The 14,401-nt window shown below is 54.0% G+C and overlaps 1 protein-coding gene across 1 annotated transcript; it reads right to left on the bottom strand.

The window, feature by feature from the left end:
• Nucleotides 1–987: 987 nt before the first annotated feature.
• socs9 (suppressor of cytokine signaling 9) lies at nucleotides 988–7,131 on the bottom strand. The gene is made up of 2 exons (XM_067975005.1): nucleotides 7,026–7,131; nucleotides 988–5,790 (listed from the first exon to the last, which is right to left on the bottom strand). Exon 2 carries the CDS (start codon nucleotides 5,555–5,557, stop codon nucleotides 4,247–4,249), a length of 1,311 nt encoding a protein of 436 aa, XP_067831106.1. The 5' UTR covers nucleotides 5,558–5,790; nucleotides 7,026–7,131; the 3' UTR covers nucleotides 988–4,246.
• Between the last annotated feature and the right edge of the window lie 7,270 nt (nucleotides 7,132–14,401).

A 14,401-nucleotide genomic window follows, 5' to 3' on the forward strand; every position in this document is an offset into this window, starting at 1 on the left:
TGTCGGAGGGTCGGTACCGAGGGAGCGCCGCACTGTCGGAGGGTCGGTACCGAGGGAGCGCCGCACTGTCGGAGGGTCGGTACCGAGGGAGCGCCGCACTGTCGGAGGGTCGGAACCGAGGGAGCGCCGCACTGTCGGAGGGTCGGTACCGAGGGAGCGCCGCACTGTCGGAGGGTCGGTACCGAGGGAGCGCCGCACTGTCGGAGGGTCGGTACCGAGGGAGCGCCGCACTGTCGGAGGGTCGGTACTGGGGGAGCGCTGCACTGTCGGAGGGTCGGTACTGGGGGAGCGCCGCACTGTCGGAGGGTCGGTACTGGGGGAGCGCTGCACTGTCGGAGGGGCGGTACAGGGGGAGCGCCGCACTGTCGGAGGGTTGGTACTGGGGGAGCGCCGCACTGTCGGAGGGGCGGTACCGAGGGAGCGCCGCACTGTCGGAGGGGCGGTACCGGGGGAGCGCCGCACTGTCGGAGGGGCGGTACCGAGGGAGCGCCGCACTGTCGGAGGGTCGGTACCGAGGGAGCGCCGCACTGTCGGAGGGTCGGTACCGAGGGAGCGCCGCACTGTCGGAGGGTCGGTACCGGGGGAGCGCTGCACTGTCGGAGGGTCGGTACTGGGGGAGCGCCGCACTGTCGGAGGGTCGGTACTGGGGGAGCGCTGCACTGTCGGAGGGGCGGTACCGGGGGAGTGCCGCACTGTCGGAGGGTTGGTACTGGGGGAGCGCCGCACTGTCGGAGGGGCGGTACCGAGGGAGCGCCGCACTGTCGGAGGGGCGGTACCGAGGGAGCGCCGCACTGTCGGAGGGTCGGTACCGAGGGAGCGCCGCACTGTCGGAGGGTGCCAATCTTTGTATGAAACCTTAAACTGTTCAAGTGGACTTTTGAGATCCCACTATTGAAAGAAAAGCAGGGAGTTCTCCCAGTGTCCTGGCCAACAGTCCTCCCTCCACCAACATCAAAAACAGTCTGAAATATGCAAATAAATTTACAGTTTAGAGTTTACAGAGAGCCATTTTAATCAGCAGACAAATCACTCAAACAACAGCCTTTCCAATCCTACAGTTTCCAACAGCGTTTATATACGACAGACTCGCGGTCACCTGACCTGCCAGTGGACAGAAGTTGTGAGGAATCACTTCACGATCTTCACAAGGCGCCTCCCCTTCCCAACAGAAAAAGAAACAGGCCACAGCCGTTACAAGTTGCATTTTTGCTGCCCTTCGCTCCTGCAGGCCCGGCCTGTCACCGGCAGACAGTCCCACGGGGAGCCTGAAACCCACCCAATTGGCCATTTACAGCCTAGACAGTGATTGGCAGCAAGCTGTTTGACCAAATGTGGTACCACAACCGAGCCTGATCCCATCCTCACTCAACTCCCACACCTTCCAGCGATTGGGAGCAGGTGTCTTGAATGAATTTTGAGCCTCTCCTTATGCCAGAGGCACTGGGGTCACCATTGGTCTGCACAGACGGAGGGTCAGGTCTGAGACTGTTGGGCCTGAGTGGCTCCATCCTGGGCTGTACTTCCTATGGAGCCAGCTCTTTAATTTTTCTTTAATAGCTATTTACAATTATTTGAACAGTTTGCTTAAGTAAAAACCAATAAACATTTTATGATGATATATCTGTCGATGGGGGCATCCCTTTATACTCTCATGGGTAGTGGTCTGAAATGCCTATGCTTCACAAACACCTACTGCTAGCTGATCGCAGTCAGAGCAGTGGTGGGGATTACAACCCGTCTCGGTCTCCCTGGGTAGGGACAGGAACAAACAGAAGTAAAAACCAGCCAGGGTTCCCACTCCCAATCGTCGTGCAGCAGGCCCTGTGGAAGTGAGCTGGAAGGGATCGGGCTCAGCCGTGTGTGTTTGCGGGGTAGAAAGTGCGATGCTCGCCGCCTCACACACCAGTAACAGCCGCAGGCGAGGGATCGGAGAGCAGTAGCTGTACCCCAGTGAGGGAGTCACGGCCAATGTCAATGCATAAAAGAAAGTACCTTCTCCCCTTCTCAGCCCTGATATGTGAGGTATTTGTTTCTCTTGTTAGAACAGAAGAAATAGGAGCAGGAGTCGGCCAAATGGCCCCTCGAGCCTGCTCTGCATTTTCTTAACTTGCTTTTATTTCCTTTCTTTGCCTCTTCCACTGTATCTACAGATTGAATCAGTTTTCTGCCAATGGAGACAGTTCGTACCCATACTGCTTAGCGAGAGTGAAACTGCTCTATAACCTGCATTGGTTACTGATGGACCTCCCCTCCCCCTGTGGCATTGCTCATGGATAGTCTCAGGTTGTGATGTTTGGTTGAGAACCCGGCCTTTAAGCTCCAAAATGGACAATCTAGATCCCGCAGCTACTCATAACCCACTGAGGTCAGTCAGACAGCAATTGTAACCGCGTGTAAATTTCAGGCTGCAGGTCTCTGGGCTTTCTCTAGCTTTTATTTCAAAAGATTGTTTTACACCCGCAGCGAAGTGAGACGTCGCTGGAATATGTTGGACACACGCCCGGCGCAAAACATTTTATGGGGTAGAATTTCCGCTGGGGCTCCCCGCTCTCCGGCCGTGGTTACAGCAGAAACCCAACGGCCGATCCTCCACCAAACTTAATCCGGGAGACGGAAAGAATCCCAGCGGAAATTCCAGACCTTTGTGTGTTTGTGCATCTAATAGAGGGGTCTCGCTCTCGCTAGGAATGATGGGAAAACTCGACCTCCATTACGATGAAATTTGACCGTCTCTCCAAGAGCACTGGACCATCAAAGAGCATCGAGGTGTCAGCCCCGAGAGGCCAGGACAATACTTTGCATTATTTACGTCTGGCTGCTCTCAGCTTTAGTTTGGAGGCTCTTTTTGTATCAAAGAATTACACAGGTGAAAAATGTGACTATACATAAAACAGAGTAACGGGCACCGGGAGACCCAGGGCCTGTAATCTCATCAAAGCCTCATCAACCAGGCCAGTTATCCAGTGACTCGAGTGAATTCTCCCTGGGCCAGTGCCCGAGTAGGGTTTGTGCAGGTGCCCGCAGCCTTCTGGAACCTCATCCCAAGTGACCCATATCAGAACCTAGATAGTGTCAACAGGCTATTTGAACATGAGGGGCATCACGGCCAAGGTCAATCCTGCCCTCACCCACTTTGCAGCCGGGAAGGGGGTGGGGGAAGTCACTGGATAACAATCGGGATCAGGAATTTTTTTTCTCCTTCCTTAGCCCTGGTCCAGTAAACCAACCTCTTTCTCCGACTGTGATCAACAAACTCAGGACAGGTCAGCAACTGACCTGGGACTTCCTGCTCCACGTATATCTCAGGACTGAAACAGGCGGTGTGTTTATCGGCCGAGTCACTGGGAGTTGCTCGATGAGATTACAGCCTTAAAATCACTCCATGGCTTCTGATTTAACAACATACACTGCAGCAATCATGGGGTAGTTTAAGGTCCTGTTCTGGTGCTCAGTGCAGTCCGATGGTCGATACATTTTGTGCCACAGATGACACGGTAACCAATGGATGGTGATGTAATCGCTGGATACGGTGTCCAGGCAATTACCAGTAAATAACGTGGTCCATATTTACACCGAATCAGTGTAGGAACCAAACCTTTATCAAAGCAGCTTTCAGTACTGGTCCCCGCTGCGATTTGTATTTTCAGTCTTATTCCGTGCCCCGACTTTTCAAAGTGTATTACAGATTGAGCTGAGGGGGTGGGGAGAAAGGGAGAGAGAGATCGATCCAGTAAATAGATGATTCGTGGGGTGGTGATGCAGTCGGTTAGACACTGGGCTCTCACCTGTGAGCCCCGGGTATTTAATCGAGTCCGCACGGATGAGGCAAGCATCTCCTTTCTCCACTGGCTGGGAGAGTCCTACATGAAATGAGTTGGGCAGTCTCCACTGGGCATTAATTGGCACCAAAGGTGGCAATGTCCTGCAGGATGGCTGGTGTCGGGAATGGGTAAAATGTCACATTGGTGCGGTAGGACATACTCGTGAGGTTCAGTGGGGGTTGAGGTGCATTGTCGGGGCAGTGTCGAGGGAGCTTTACATCGCACTTATCTGTGCTGTACCCTGCACAAAATTCGCACAAAGAAAAAATCCCAAGGAAAGATTGTTGGGTTAAAATTGTGGATTTTGCAATCCAGGATTCTTCAAATAAATAGTAAACAAAAAGAAGGTAGTTATTTAAAGTTGAACTTCGGTCTCAGTGTTTCGAAGACGTCAATTTGCAGCAGCTTTCTGTTGTTAAACGGTTTCACCTGGTGTCCAGCCTGCGCACCCTGACCTTTTGCTTGTAATGATACTCCTTCAGATATTCCTTCAGGGTGTTGGGAATCGGGAGGAACTCAATGCCGTCGTAAGTGGTGCAGCTGGAGATGACGGCCCGACAGATGTGCTGGAGGCTGAAGGGGAAGGTCCTATTGATGGGGCTGGAGAGCAGGGGCTCAAAGAACATGCAGGAGTTGGGGTCCTTGTAGTGCTCGAGGAGACCGGTCACAGTGGAGGCGTGGAAGACGCTGGGATCGTGGACGTCGAAGCTGAAGTTGTGGTTCCACTGCTCGATGCGGGCGTGGAGGGAGCGGCTGTACCTACGGAAGCTGACCGAGAAGAGGTAGTCCTCCTGGGCCGAGTCCCGGAGCAGGAAAGCCCCCTCTGGCTTGCCTTCCAGCAGTGCTTCGGCCTGGTACCTGTCCATGACCCCCCAGTAGCACGGGAACGTGGTCAGTTCCAGCAGGTCGGGCACCAGGCAGTGGATGTAGTCGATCTGGGTGTGGGCGCGGTAGCCATCTTTGACCTCCACGTTCTCGGGGGGCTGTTGGGGAGCAGGGGTCTCTTCGACGGGCGCGCTCTCCTGCAGCTGGAGGGTGGCGCGATCGTCTCCCGCCAGCTCGTTCATGCCCGGCGCCAGCTTGGGCCCCAGTTTGTACAGGGGGTTAATCTGCGCCGTCACCTCGAAGGTGTGAATCTGTGCGTGAGGCGGAGGCTCAACACCCTGCTCAATACTGATCCGCCTCCTCTCCCTCAGCCTGTCGTCCTCATCCTCGACCGGAGTCCCACTGGGAGTGACGGTGTCCGGGAATGGAGCGTTCTGGGAGACGGGGGCCGTGTGCTGCTTAATGAGGTACCATTTCTGGGCCAGGTCCGAGCCTGAGGGGAAGGGGCATTTATCAAGCATCAGTTCACTGATGTGGATCTTCCTTTTGGAGGAAGACAAGATGGCAGAGTGCAGACTGTGGGTTTTAATGGGGAAACACTGTCCCACTGCGTCCTGTATCCTCTGCCTCAGCGACCTGTTGGGCAATTTGCAATCTCCAAAGCTATGGGAATCCGTTTCCTGGGCCAGATCCGCGTCGTGTTTTCCAGGTTTGCCGCCCGAGGGAATCCGGGCCTTTCCTTGCGTTTGACCGGTTCCCGAGGCACCGTCGGAAAGTTCGGATTTATGGGAATTCCTGTTCTTCTTTTTGCTCCGGGTTTCCCTCCGTTCTTCAGGGTCTCCCCGCCTGACCTTTGGCCTCACGGACCGCTTCTCCTTCTCTGGCCGCTCGTTCTCTCCCGGTTGAGACATGGTTTGCCAGTCTCGCTCCTCCAGTTCACCGGCCACCCCGAGCTTTAAGACAAACGCCCGTCCAGCGATCGCTGACGGATCGAATCCTTTACCATCGGCCAATACTCGGTAGCGAGACGATCGATTTCAGCAGCCATCTCGCCTCGGACTCGACCCCCGCTTCCTCTCGCATTCTGAATCCCCCCGTTCCTCGGACCTGGAATCTCCAAGAACTCGACGGAAAATCTCACTCACTGCAAATACAGAGAAAACACCGTCTCTAAATGAGTGAAACCTCCCCAATTCTGATCAGATTCCCCTCCTGAGCACGGGAATGGGGGGGCACGGGACATGGGGCGCGGGATAGGGAGACGGCAGATACAGGGCGACACGAGATCGAGACAGGGCGACACGAGATCGAGACAGGGCGACACGAGATCGAGACAGGGCGACCATTTCCCAATCTACGACCCACGCCCGATATACGTGCCCAGTTTCGGGCAGGGGTCAGCGGAGAGCAAAGGGGGAAGCAGGAAAGCTGACTGATTAACTCCCACAGCCCAGGGGCACTGAGCCGGATCGGAGGCCCCCCAACCCTCTGCCTCGCCAGCGAGCTCAGACTGGCAAACGGTCCTGGGACACCCCCCCCCCGAGGGGCTCCGGTACCCGCGGGTAAACCAACCAGTGGGACCCCCCCTCCCCCCCCATTACACATTTAACCAGACCCAAGCCACAAAATATAACAAACTTTCCGGGTGCATCTCACCCTGTCACAGGTCTCAAACACCCTGCGTGTTCAGAACGTTAAATCGCGAGGACGGGTTGCGCGGACCGGGCTCGTGTTCCCTCGAGAACGGAAGATCTAATCGAGGCGTTTAAGATGATTAAAGCGTAAACAGAGAGAAAATATTTCCTCTGGTGCGGTGCGGTGGGGGGTCTAGAACAAGGGGGCATAACCTTAAAATTAGAGCCGGGCCATTGATGTCAGGAAGCACTTCTTCGCACAAAGGGGAGTGGAAATCTGGAACTCTCTTCCCCGCCCCCCCCCACCCAAAAAAAAAAAGCTGAGGCTGGGGGGGGGGGGGGGGTGGGGGTCAATTGGAGTTTTCAAAGCTGAGATGGATGGATTTATTTTTTTTTGTTGGGTGAAAGTTGGGGGATTAAAGGGGTTAGGGAACCAAGGCGGGGAGATGCAGACCAGCCATGATCTAACTGAGGGGACAGGAGAGGCTGGAGGGGCCGAACGGCCTCCTACGCGGGGGGGGGGGGGGGGGAGACACACGGAGGCCCGTCCAGGGTGCGAGCGAGGGGGGGGGGCTAGGATTTCACCGAGGGGCCGAACATCCCCCACACACACGCACAGCCTCAAATTCCAGGCGCTGCCCCTCCCCGAGGAAGGAGGTGGTGTGGGGAGGGGAGGGGGGGATTGGATTTATTTATTGCGGGTTTTCTCTCCCTTTTATGGGGCACAAGCCTGGCCCTCACTCACCCTCCTCATCCTGCTTCTCCCCGCGACGCTGCTCATCCCCACAGCTGATGTGCTGGGCCCTCCCCGCCCCGGGAGATGGCGAGGCCCCCGCCCCCGGAGGCAGGCAGGCGGGCAGGCAGGAGCCGCCTCGGTCAATCCCGCTCCCCCGCCACCGACAGAGCCCCCGGCCGGTCGGAGGAGCGAACATCAGCCGGCGACAAGGAAATCCCGGAGCGGAGTCAGCACCGAGATGGGAGCTTCGCTTCGGTTTTTATGTGCTTTTCTTTTCTGAGGGCGCCGGCTCTCGCCGGGGTACGGGTTCCACAGACACTGACTCTCACTGGGGTACGGGTTCCACACACACTGACTCTCACTGGGGTACGGGTTCCTCAGACACTGACTCTCACTGGGGTACGGGTTCCACACACACTGACTCTCACTGGGGTACGGGTTCCACACACACTGACTCTCACTGGGGTACGGGTTCCTCAGACACTGACTCTCACTGGGGTACGGGTTCCACAGACACTGACTCTCACTGGGGTACGGGTTCCACACACACTGACTCTCACTGGGGTACGGGTTCCACAGACACTGACTCACACTGGGGTACGGGTTCCTCGGGCACCGACTCTCGCCGGGGTACGGGTTCCACAGACACTGACTCTCACTGGGGTACGGGTTCCACAGACACTGACTCTCACTGGGGTACGGGTTCCACAGACACTGACTCTCACTGGGGTACGGGTTCCTCGGGCACCAGCTCTCGCCGGGGTACGGGTTCCTCGGGCACCGGCTCTCGCCGGGGTACGGGTTCCTCGGGCACCGGCTCTCGCTGGGGTACGGGTTCCTCGGGCACCGACTCTCGCCGGGGTACGGGTTCCTCGGGCACCGACTCTCGCCGGGGTACGGGTTCCTCGGGCACCGGCTCTCGCTGGGGTACGGGTTCCTCGGGCACCGACTCTCGCCGGGGTACGGGTTCCCACAGACACTGACTCTCACTGGGGTACGGGTTCCTCGGGCACCGGCTCTCGCTGGGGTACGGGTTCCTCGGGCACCGACTCTCGCCGGGGTACGGGTTCCACAGACACTGACTCTCACTGGGGTACGGGTTCCTCGGGCACTGACTCTCACTGGGGTACGGGTTCCTCGGGCACTGACTCTCACTGGGGTACGGGTTCCACAGACACTGACTCTCACCGGGGTACGGGTTCCTCGGGCACCGACTCTCGCTGGGGTACGGGTTCCTCGGGCACTGACTCTCACTGGGGTACGGGTTCCTCGGGCACTGACTCTCACTGGGGTACGGGTTCCTCGGGCACTGACTCTCACTGGGGTACGGGTTCCTCGGGCACCGACTCTCGCCGGGGTACGGGTTCCACAGACACCGACTCTCGCCGGGGTACGGGTTCCCACAGACAATGACTCTCACTGGGGTACGGGTTCCCACAGACACTGACTCTCACTGGGGTACGGGTTCCACAGACACTGACTCTCACTGGGGTACGGGTTCCACAGACACCGACTCTCGCCGGGGTACGGGTTCCACAGACACTGACTCTCGCCGGGGTACGGGTTCCACAGACACTGACTCTCACTGGGGTACAGGTCCCACACTCACTGACTCTCACTGGGGTACGGGTTCCCACAGACACTGACTCTCGCTGGGGTACAGGTTCCACAGACACTGACTCTCACTGGGGTACGGGTTCCACAGACACCGACTCTCACTGGGGTACGGGTTCCACAGACACTGACTCTCACTGGGGTACAGGTCCCACACTCACTGACTCTCACTGGGGTACGGGTTCCCACAGACACTGACTCTCGCTGGGGTACAGGTTCCACAGACACTGACTCTCACTGGGGTACGGGTTCCACAGACACTGACTCTCGCCGGGGTACTGGTTCCACAGACACTGACTCTCACTGGGGTACGGGTTCCCACAGACAATGACTCTCGCTGGGGTACGGGTTCCTCAGACACCGACTCTCGCTGGGGGACGGGTTCCACAGACACTGACTCTCACTGGGGTACGGGTTCCACAGACACTGACTCTCACTGGGGTACGGGTCCCACACACACTGACTCTCACTGGGGTACGGGTTCCTCGGACACTGACTCTCACTGGGGTACGGGTTCCTCGGACACTGACTCTCACTGGGGTACGGGTTCCACAGACACTGACTCTCACTGGGGTACGGGTTCCTCGGACACTGACTCTCACTGGGGTACGGGTTCCAAATTTAGCTTTCAAGACTGAGATCGATAGATTTTTGTGAGGCGAGGCTATCAAGGGATATGGAGCAAAAGCGGGGAAATCGAGTTGAGGTGCAGATCAGCCGTGATCTAATTGAATGGCGGAGCAGTCTCGAGGGGCTGAATGGCCCACTCCTGTTCCTGATGTTCCTAAATAGCCAACAATGTCCATGGATTCGGGAAAAGAGAAACAGAAGGTGGACCAATGGGTCTTTTCCTGTCTGCCATTTTCATATGTTCGTAAATACCGAATTCCACCGTTGGACAATGTGATGCTGAAAGAGACCAGTGCTCCAGTCAGACTGCACCTTGAACACTGAGTCCCGTTCTGGTCACAGACACACAAAGGCTGATCCCTGTATCAAAGGATTGAGTTACGAGGAAAGACAGGAGAAACTGGGGCATTTACAGCCTTGAAGGGAGGCATCTGGGAGGGGACCTTATGGTATACAAGAGATTCAGTGGTGTGGAGAAGATAAACCCGGGGCATTAATTCAGGGCCTGGATGGTGGAGCTCGAGCAGAACTGTCGCTAGGAACGTTCGAGAGTTTCAGGAAGAATTTCTTCACACAAAGAGCGATCAACACTTGGAATGTTGGGATGGAGCAGTGGAGGTGAAAACCTTAGACGGAGTAAAGGGAGGGAGGAGGAGGAGTGAGGCCGAGTTGAATGGGCCTCCCCTTCCTGTCCGAGGGGCGAAAGCGGCCACTTTTCCACACCGCCACTACTGCTTCTGCCCCGGTCGCAGGGTTCACACGAGTCGGGGTTCATCTGCCAGCGGGGGGGGTTCGCTGGGCGTGTGGCACAAGACTGTACTGTGCCAGCCCGATACCTGCAACCCTTCCCAGCCCCCCACCCCCCACCATAGGAACAGGAGGAGGCCATTCAGCCCCTCTAGCCTGTTCCACCATTCAGTTAGATCATGGCTGATCAATGGGGCAATATAGAATCATCGAGCACAGAAGGAGGCCATTCGGCCCATCTTGCCTGTGCCCTTTTGAAAGCTACTATTGAATCTGCTTCCACCACCCTTTCAGGCGGTGAATTCCAGATCATTACAACTCGCTGCGTAAAAAAAAATTCACCTCATCTCCCCTCTGGTTCTTTTGCCAATTACCTTAAATCTGTGTCCTCTGGTTACCGACCCTCCTGCCAGTGGGAATAGTTTCTCCTTATTTACTCTAACAAAACCCTTCATGATTTTGAACACCTCTATTAAATCTCCCCTTAACCTTCTCTGTTCTAAGGAGAACAATCCAGCTTCTCTAGTCTCCCCACCTAACTGAAGTCCCTCGATGGTCCCTGGTGCCATCCTAGTAAATCTCCTCTGCACCCTCTCCAAGGCCTTGACATCCTCCCCAAACACAGGGAGGAGCTACACTTTTGCAGGGGGATCCTGGGGAGTGAAGCACGGTCGGAGACCGGTGACTTCTATCCCACCTGGAGCTGCTGGAAGATAGACTCCCGCGATTCCCACTACTGTGAGGGAACGCTGGCCTCCCATCATTAGCGCTTAAATTGAGTTTCCATAACAGCTCGCGAGACCCTGGAACTCTGGCCTCTACTGCCCGTGGAGAAGGTCACAGGTCATAAATTACGCCAATAACAGCGAGAAATGCATTTCCAGCTGCTTCACGCTGCTTTGACAAGGCACCAGTGCCACAAGCCGTCTACGCTGGCAGCTTCCACACACCAAAGCCCACTGGCCAGACTCGCTGAGGGCATCGGTGACACTCAGACTGTTGCGATTCGTAATCCTGGTCTACCTTCTACTGTCTCCAAACCTGGGCATAAGAGCAGGGTTAGAGTGTAGGGGGCAGGAGCAACAGGGGGAGTAGAAGCAGAGACGTAGGGACATGTAATGTAGGGAAACGCAGCAGCTAATTCGCAAACAGCAATGTGATAATCTGTTTTAGTGGTGTTGGTTGAAGGATAAATATTGGCCTGGGCATCAGGGAGAACTCCCCTGCTCTTCTTTGAAATAACGCCGTGGGATCTTCTACGTCCACCTGAGAGGGCAGACGGGGCCTCGGTTTAACTTCTCATCTGAAAGACGGCACCTCCGACACTGCAGCACTCCCTCAGTACTGCACTGGGACTGTTGGCCTCGCTTATAGGCTCAAGTATGTGGAGTGGGGCTCGAACCCACACTGCACAGCTTCAAGAGGAGGGGAGATACTCGAATCTGAAGACACTCAGCATAACCTGCTAGCTGCTAACACACACTGACGTTTTGTAAGCAGAACCTATTATAATCCACAAAGCAACACGAGAAAATTTTTTTTATTTTTTTTATTTATCAGAAATTTGCACCATGAAACAGTTTTTAAATGGGCCGTGTCACATTAATGCGGAATAACAAAACATTCCGATAGGCTGTGTCTGTTGCCATGGCAACGGCAGAGTTTTGCTGATGCTGTAGCGCTGCAATCATCTGTTACCCGAGTCCGGAGGGAACGGCAGCTTCTGACCAATACGGTAAACAACTTGTCAAAGTGCAAACTGCTCACCAGTCCCTGCGGCCGTCAACCACTTCACGCAGAAACGCACAAGAGCTTCCAATACGACACATAAGAGGCTGGGCAGAAAATATCCGGGCAGCTCATTCAGCAGTTTGCTGCAGGGTGGTGAGAGTGTGGGGGAAGAGACAGAGTGGAGGGGACGGGGACAGTGTGGGGGTGGAGGAGGGGACCGTCTGGGGGTATGTGATCTTTTGCTTTTTCAAACCACCATCTGGAGCAGAGCCGAGCTCTCGAATCCTTCACCGGTGGAGTTAACCACAAGCAGGCCAACAGGTTGGGTAAGCACCAAACCATTGTCATCTATTCAGACCATCTATTATTTTAACAAAAATCAGTAAACACATCATTCAGAGCCACAGAAAGGAAAGCCAGCGACCCCGCTCCTGATTGTTGTTTAAAAGGAGCTCGTGGACAGGGTCAGGCCGTCCAAAGTCAAGCATAAGAAATAAGATTAAGTGAACTCTCTCGCTCCAGGCTCACAATCGAGTTGGACGAGACCAGAGAGCTGACACCTTTGAACTGAAGCCTGACCAAACCAGGAATATTCCCACCCTGTCATCCAGCATTGCCAACCTAATATAGAACTGTGTATGACCTTCAACATATGTACCTGCAAGTATTGCATTAGATGCAATCCAGCATGCTCAAATCTCTGGTACAAGTCCCACTTCAGAGGCTTGAGGCCGACGCTCCAGCGCAGGGTTGAGGGAGTGCTGCACTGTCAGAGGTGCTGTCTTTCGGATGAGACGTTAAACCGAGGACCTGTCTGTCCCCTCAGGTGGTTATTAAAAGATCCCTTGGTACTATTTTGAAGAAGAGTTCTCCCCGGTATCCTGATCAACGTCACTAAAACAGATTATCTGATCAGCTGTTTGTGGGATCTTGCTGTGCGCAAATTGGCTGCCGCGTTTCCAACATTACAACAGCGACGACACTTTAAAAGTACTTCACTGGCCGTGAAGCGCTTTGGGACATCCTGAGGTTGTGAAAGGCGCTATATAAATGCAATTTCTGTACTGTGCATTGAACGAGGTGTGGAGCTTATACATTGCAATAAAAAGATGTCCACACATTTGACAGTGTCACAAGCACATCAAGCAAGAGACAGATGAGAAATAGGTTTCCGTGATGAAATAAAGCTGTTCCCAGCTACTTCCGAGAGCGATACTAGCTTTGTTCTTTGATAGTTATAGATCCCTGATAGACTTCAGAACCTATTTAGTCCCACTTCCCCAGAGGGGACACGGAACAGTGGCCTTAAAGGGATAGCCCACAGATAATTACAATCACTGCTTGGGATTGAAATTCCAGTACAAGTTTCTTCACCCACCTGGTTCACCATCGGTGCCTTCCGCAGCTTCAAAATCGAGCGGGTGCTTTGCAATTAAAGACAGTCGAGTAATGTCAGGGGTGCAAAAATTATGTTTATTCCAGGGCACAGTGACATCAGAAGGTCAAAAATAAACCAGTTCTGAGTGTTTAGTATGCCGATGTATATATTATAGAATCTAAAAATCATTACTTAAGAGAAAAAAAAAAGCATAATTAACAAGGGTTTTGGAATCTACTGCAAATTTTATTGGACTAAACTGAAACAACTCCATGGCAAGGTTCAGTTTTTAAAAAAATGGACAATAAAGTAAAAAAAAACTCACAAAATAAGCAGCACAGCTTAACCATAGGAAAAAAAGTTACCTTTTCTTAAATAATTGTAATTTGCCTTCGTAAAGCAAAGCAATAATAAAGAGAAAACTAAAAAATGATTTAATTTTCTTGTTGAGATGCATGTGTTTATGGCGACCAGTCACAGCCATAACAAAATTAACATGTAAAACTTGTCTAATAATAATCAACCTAATTTTGGAGAGGATTCTCCAGCTAACAAAAAGAAATAGTTACTGGAGGGTCATAAATACTCTCCCCAAACAGCCTTTGCAGTTCGTTTAACAATGAATGGGGGTTGTTAGGGTTACACTCCTAACCCTTTCCCCCACTTGCCTCCATTATATCTCTCTCTTTGCTGCTCTCAGGATGTGCGGCCAGCTGTTGCCAGTGCCATGCTAGTACTGGGCACCATTGATGGGTGGTTGGAGATCAGAATCTGTCTCTTTCTCCCTTTTTGCTCCCCATCTCTTCTGAAGGTGCTGGCTCTGTGGCTGGGAGGGGAGGGGGGGTCGGGGGCTGCTCCGCAGGCTCTGGGCACCCCTCTCATAACTCTGCCCTTCTCGCCATTTCCACACGGCGAGCCGGCAGTGGCATTTGGCAACGTAGAATCATACAGCACCAGGAGGTCGTCATTCGGCATACTATCCCACTGTGGGAAGGGGGGGGGGGGTGGGGGGTGGCAAAAGAAATCGCCCTGAGTCTAATCCAGTCCTCACCCAACAGCAGGAGCATTGGATAATGGTCAGGGGATCCTACCTCAAACAACACACCTCAAAACAGATGGTACATGCCAACCCATGACCCAGTTAGCAATTAAACTTCACAAACGTGACTGACACATTCGTGAGACCAGCATCCGGTGGCTTCAACAAGCTGAACAGCAATCAACGTTAAATTGTCTTTAGTTAACAGGCCTCCTCTGGAAAAAAAATTAGGTTCAATTTCTTTTT

The sequence above is a fragment of the Heptranchias perlo genome, chromosome 41 (genome assembly GCF_035084215.1).
Source record: "Heptranchias perlo isolate sHepPer1 chromosome 41, sHepPer1.hap1, whole genome shotgun sequence".
Classification (NCBI taxonomy): Eukaryota; Metazoa; Chordata; class Chondrichthyes; order Hexanchiformes; family Hexanchidae; genus Heptranchias; species Heptranchias perlo.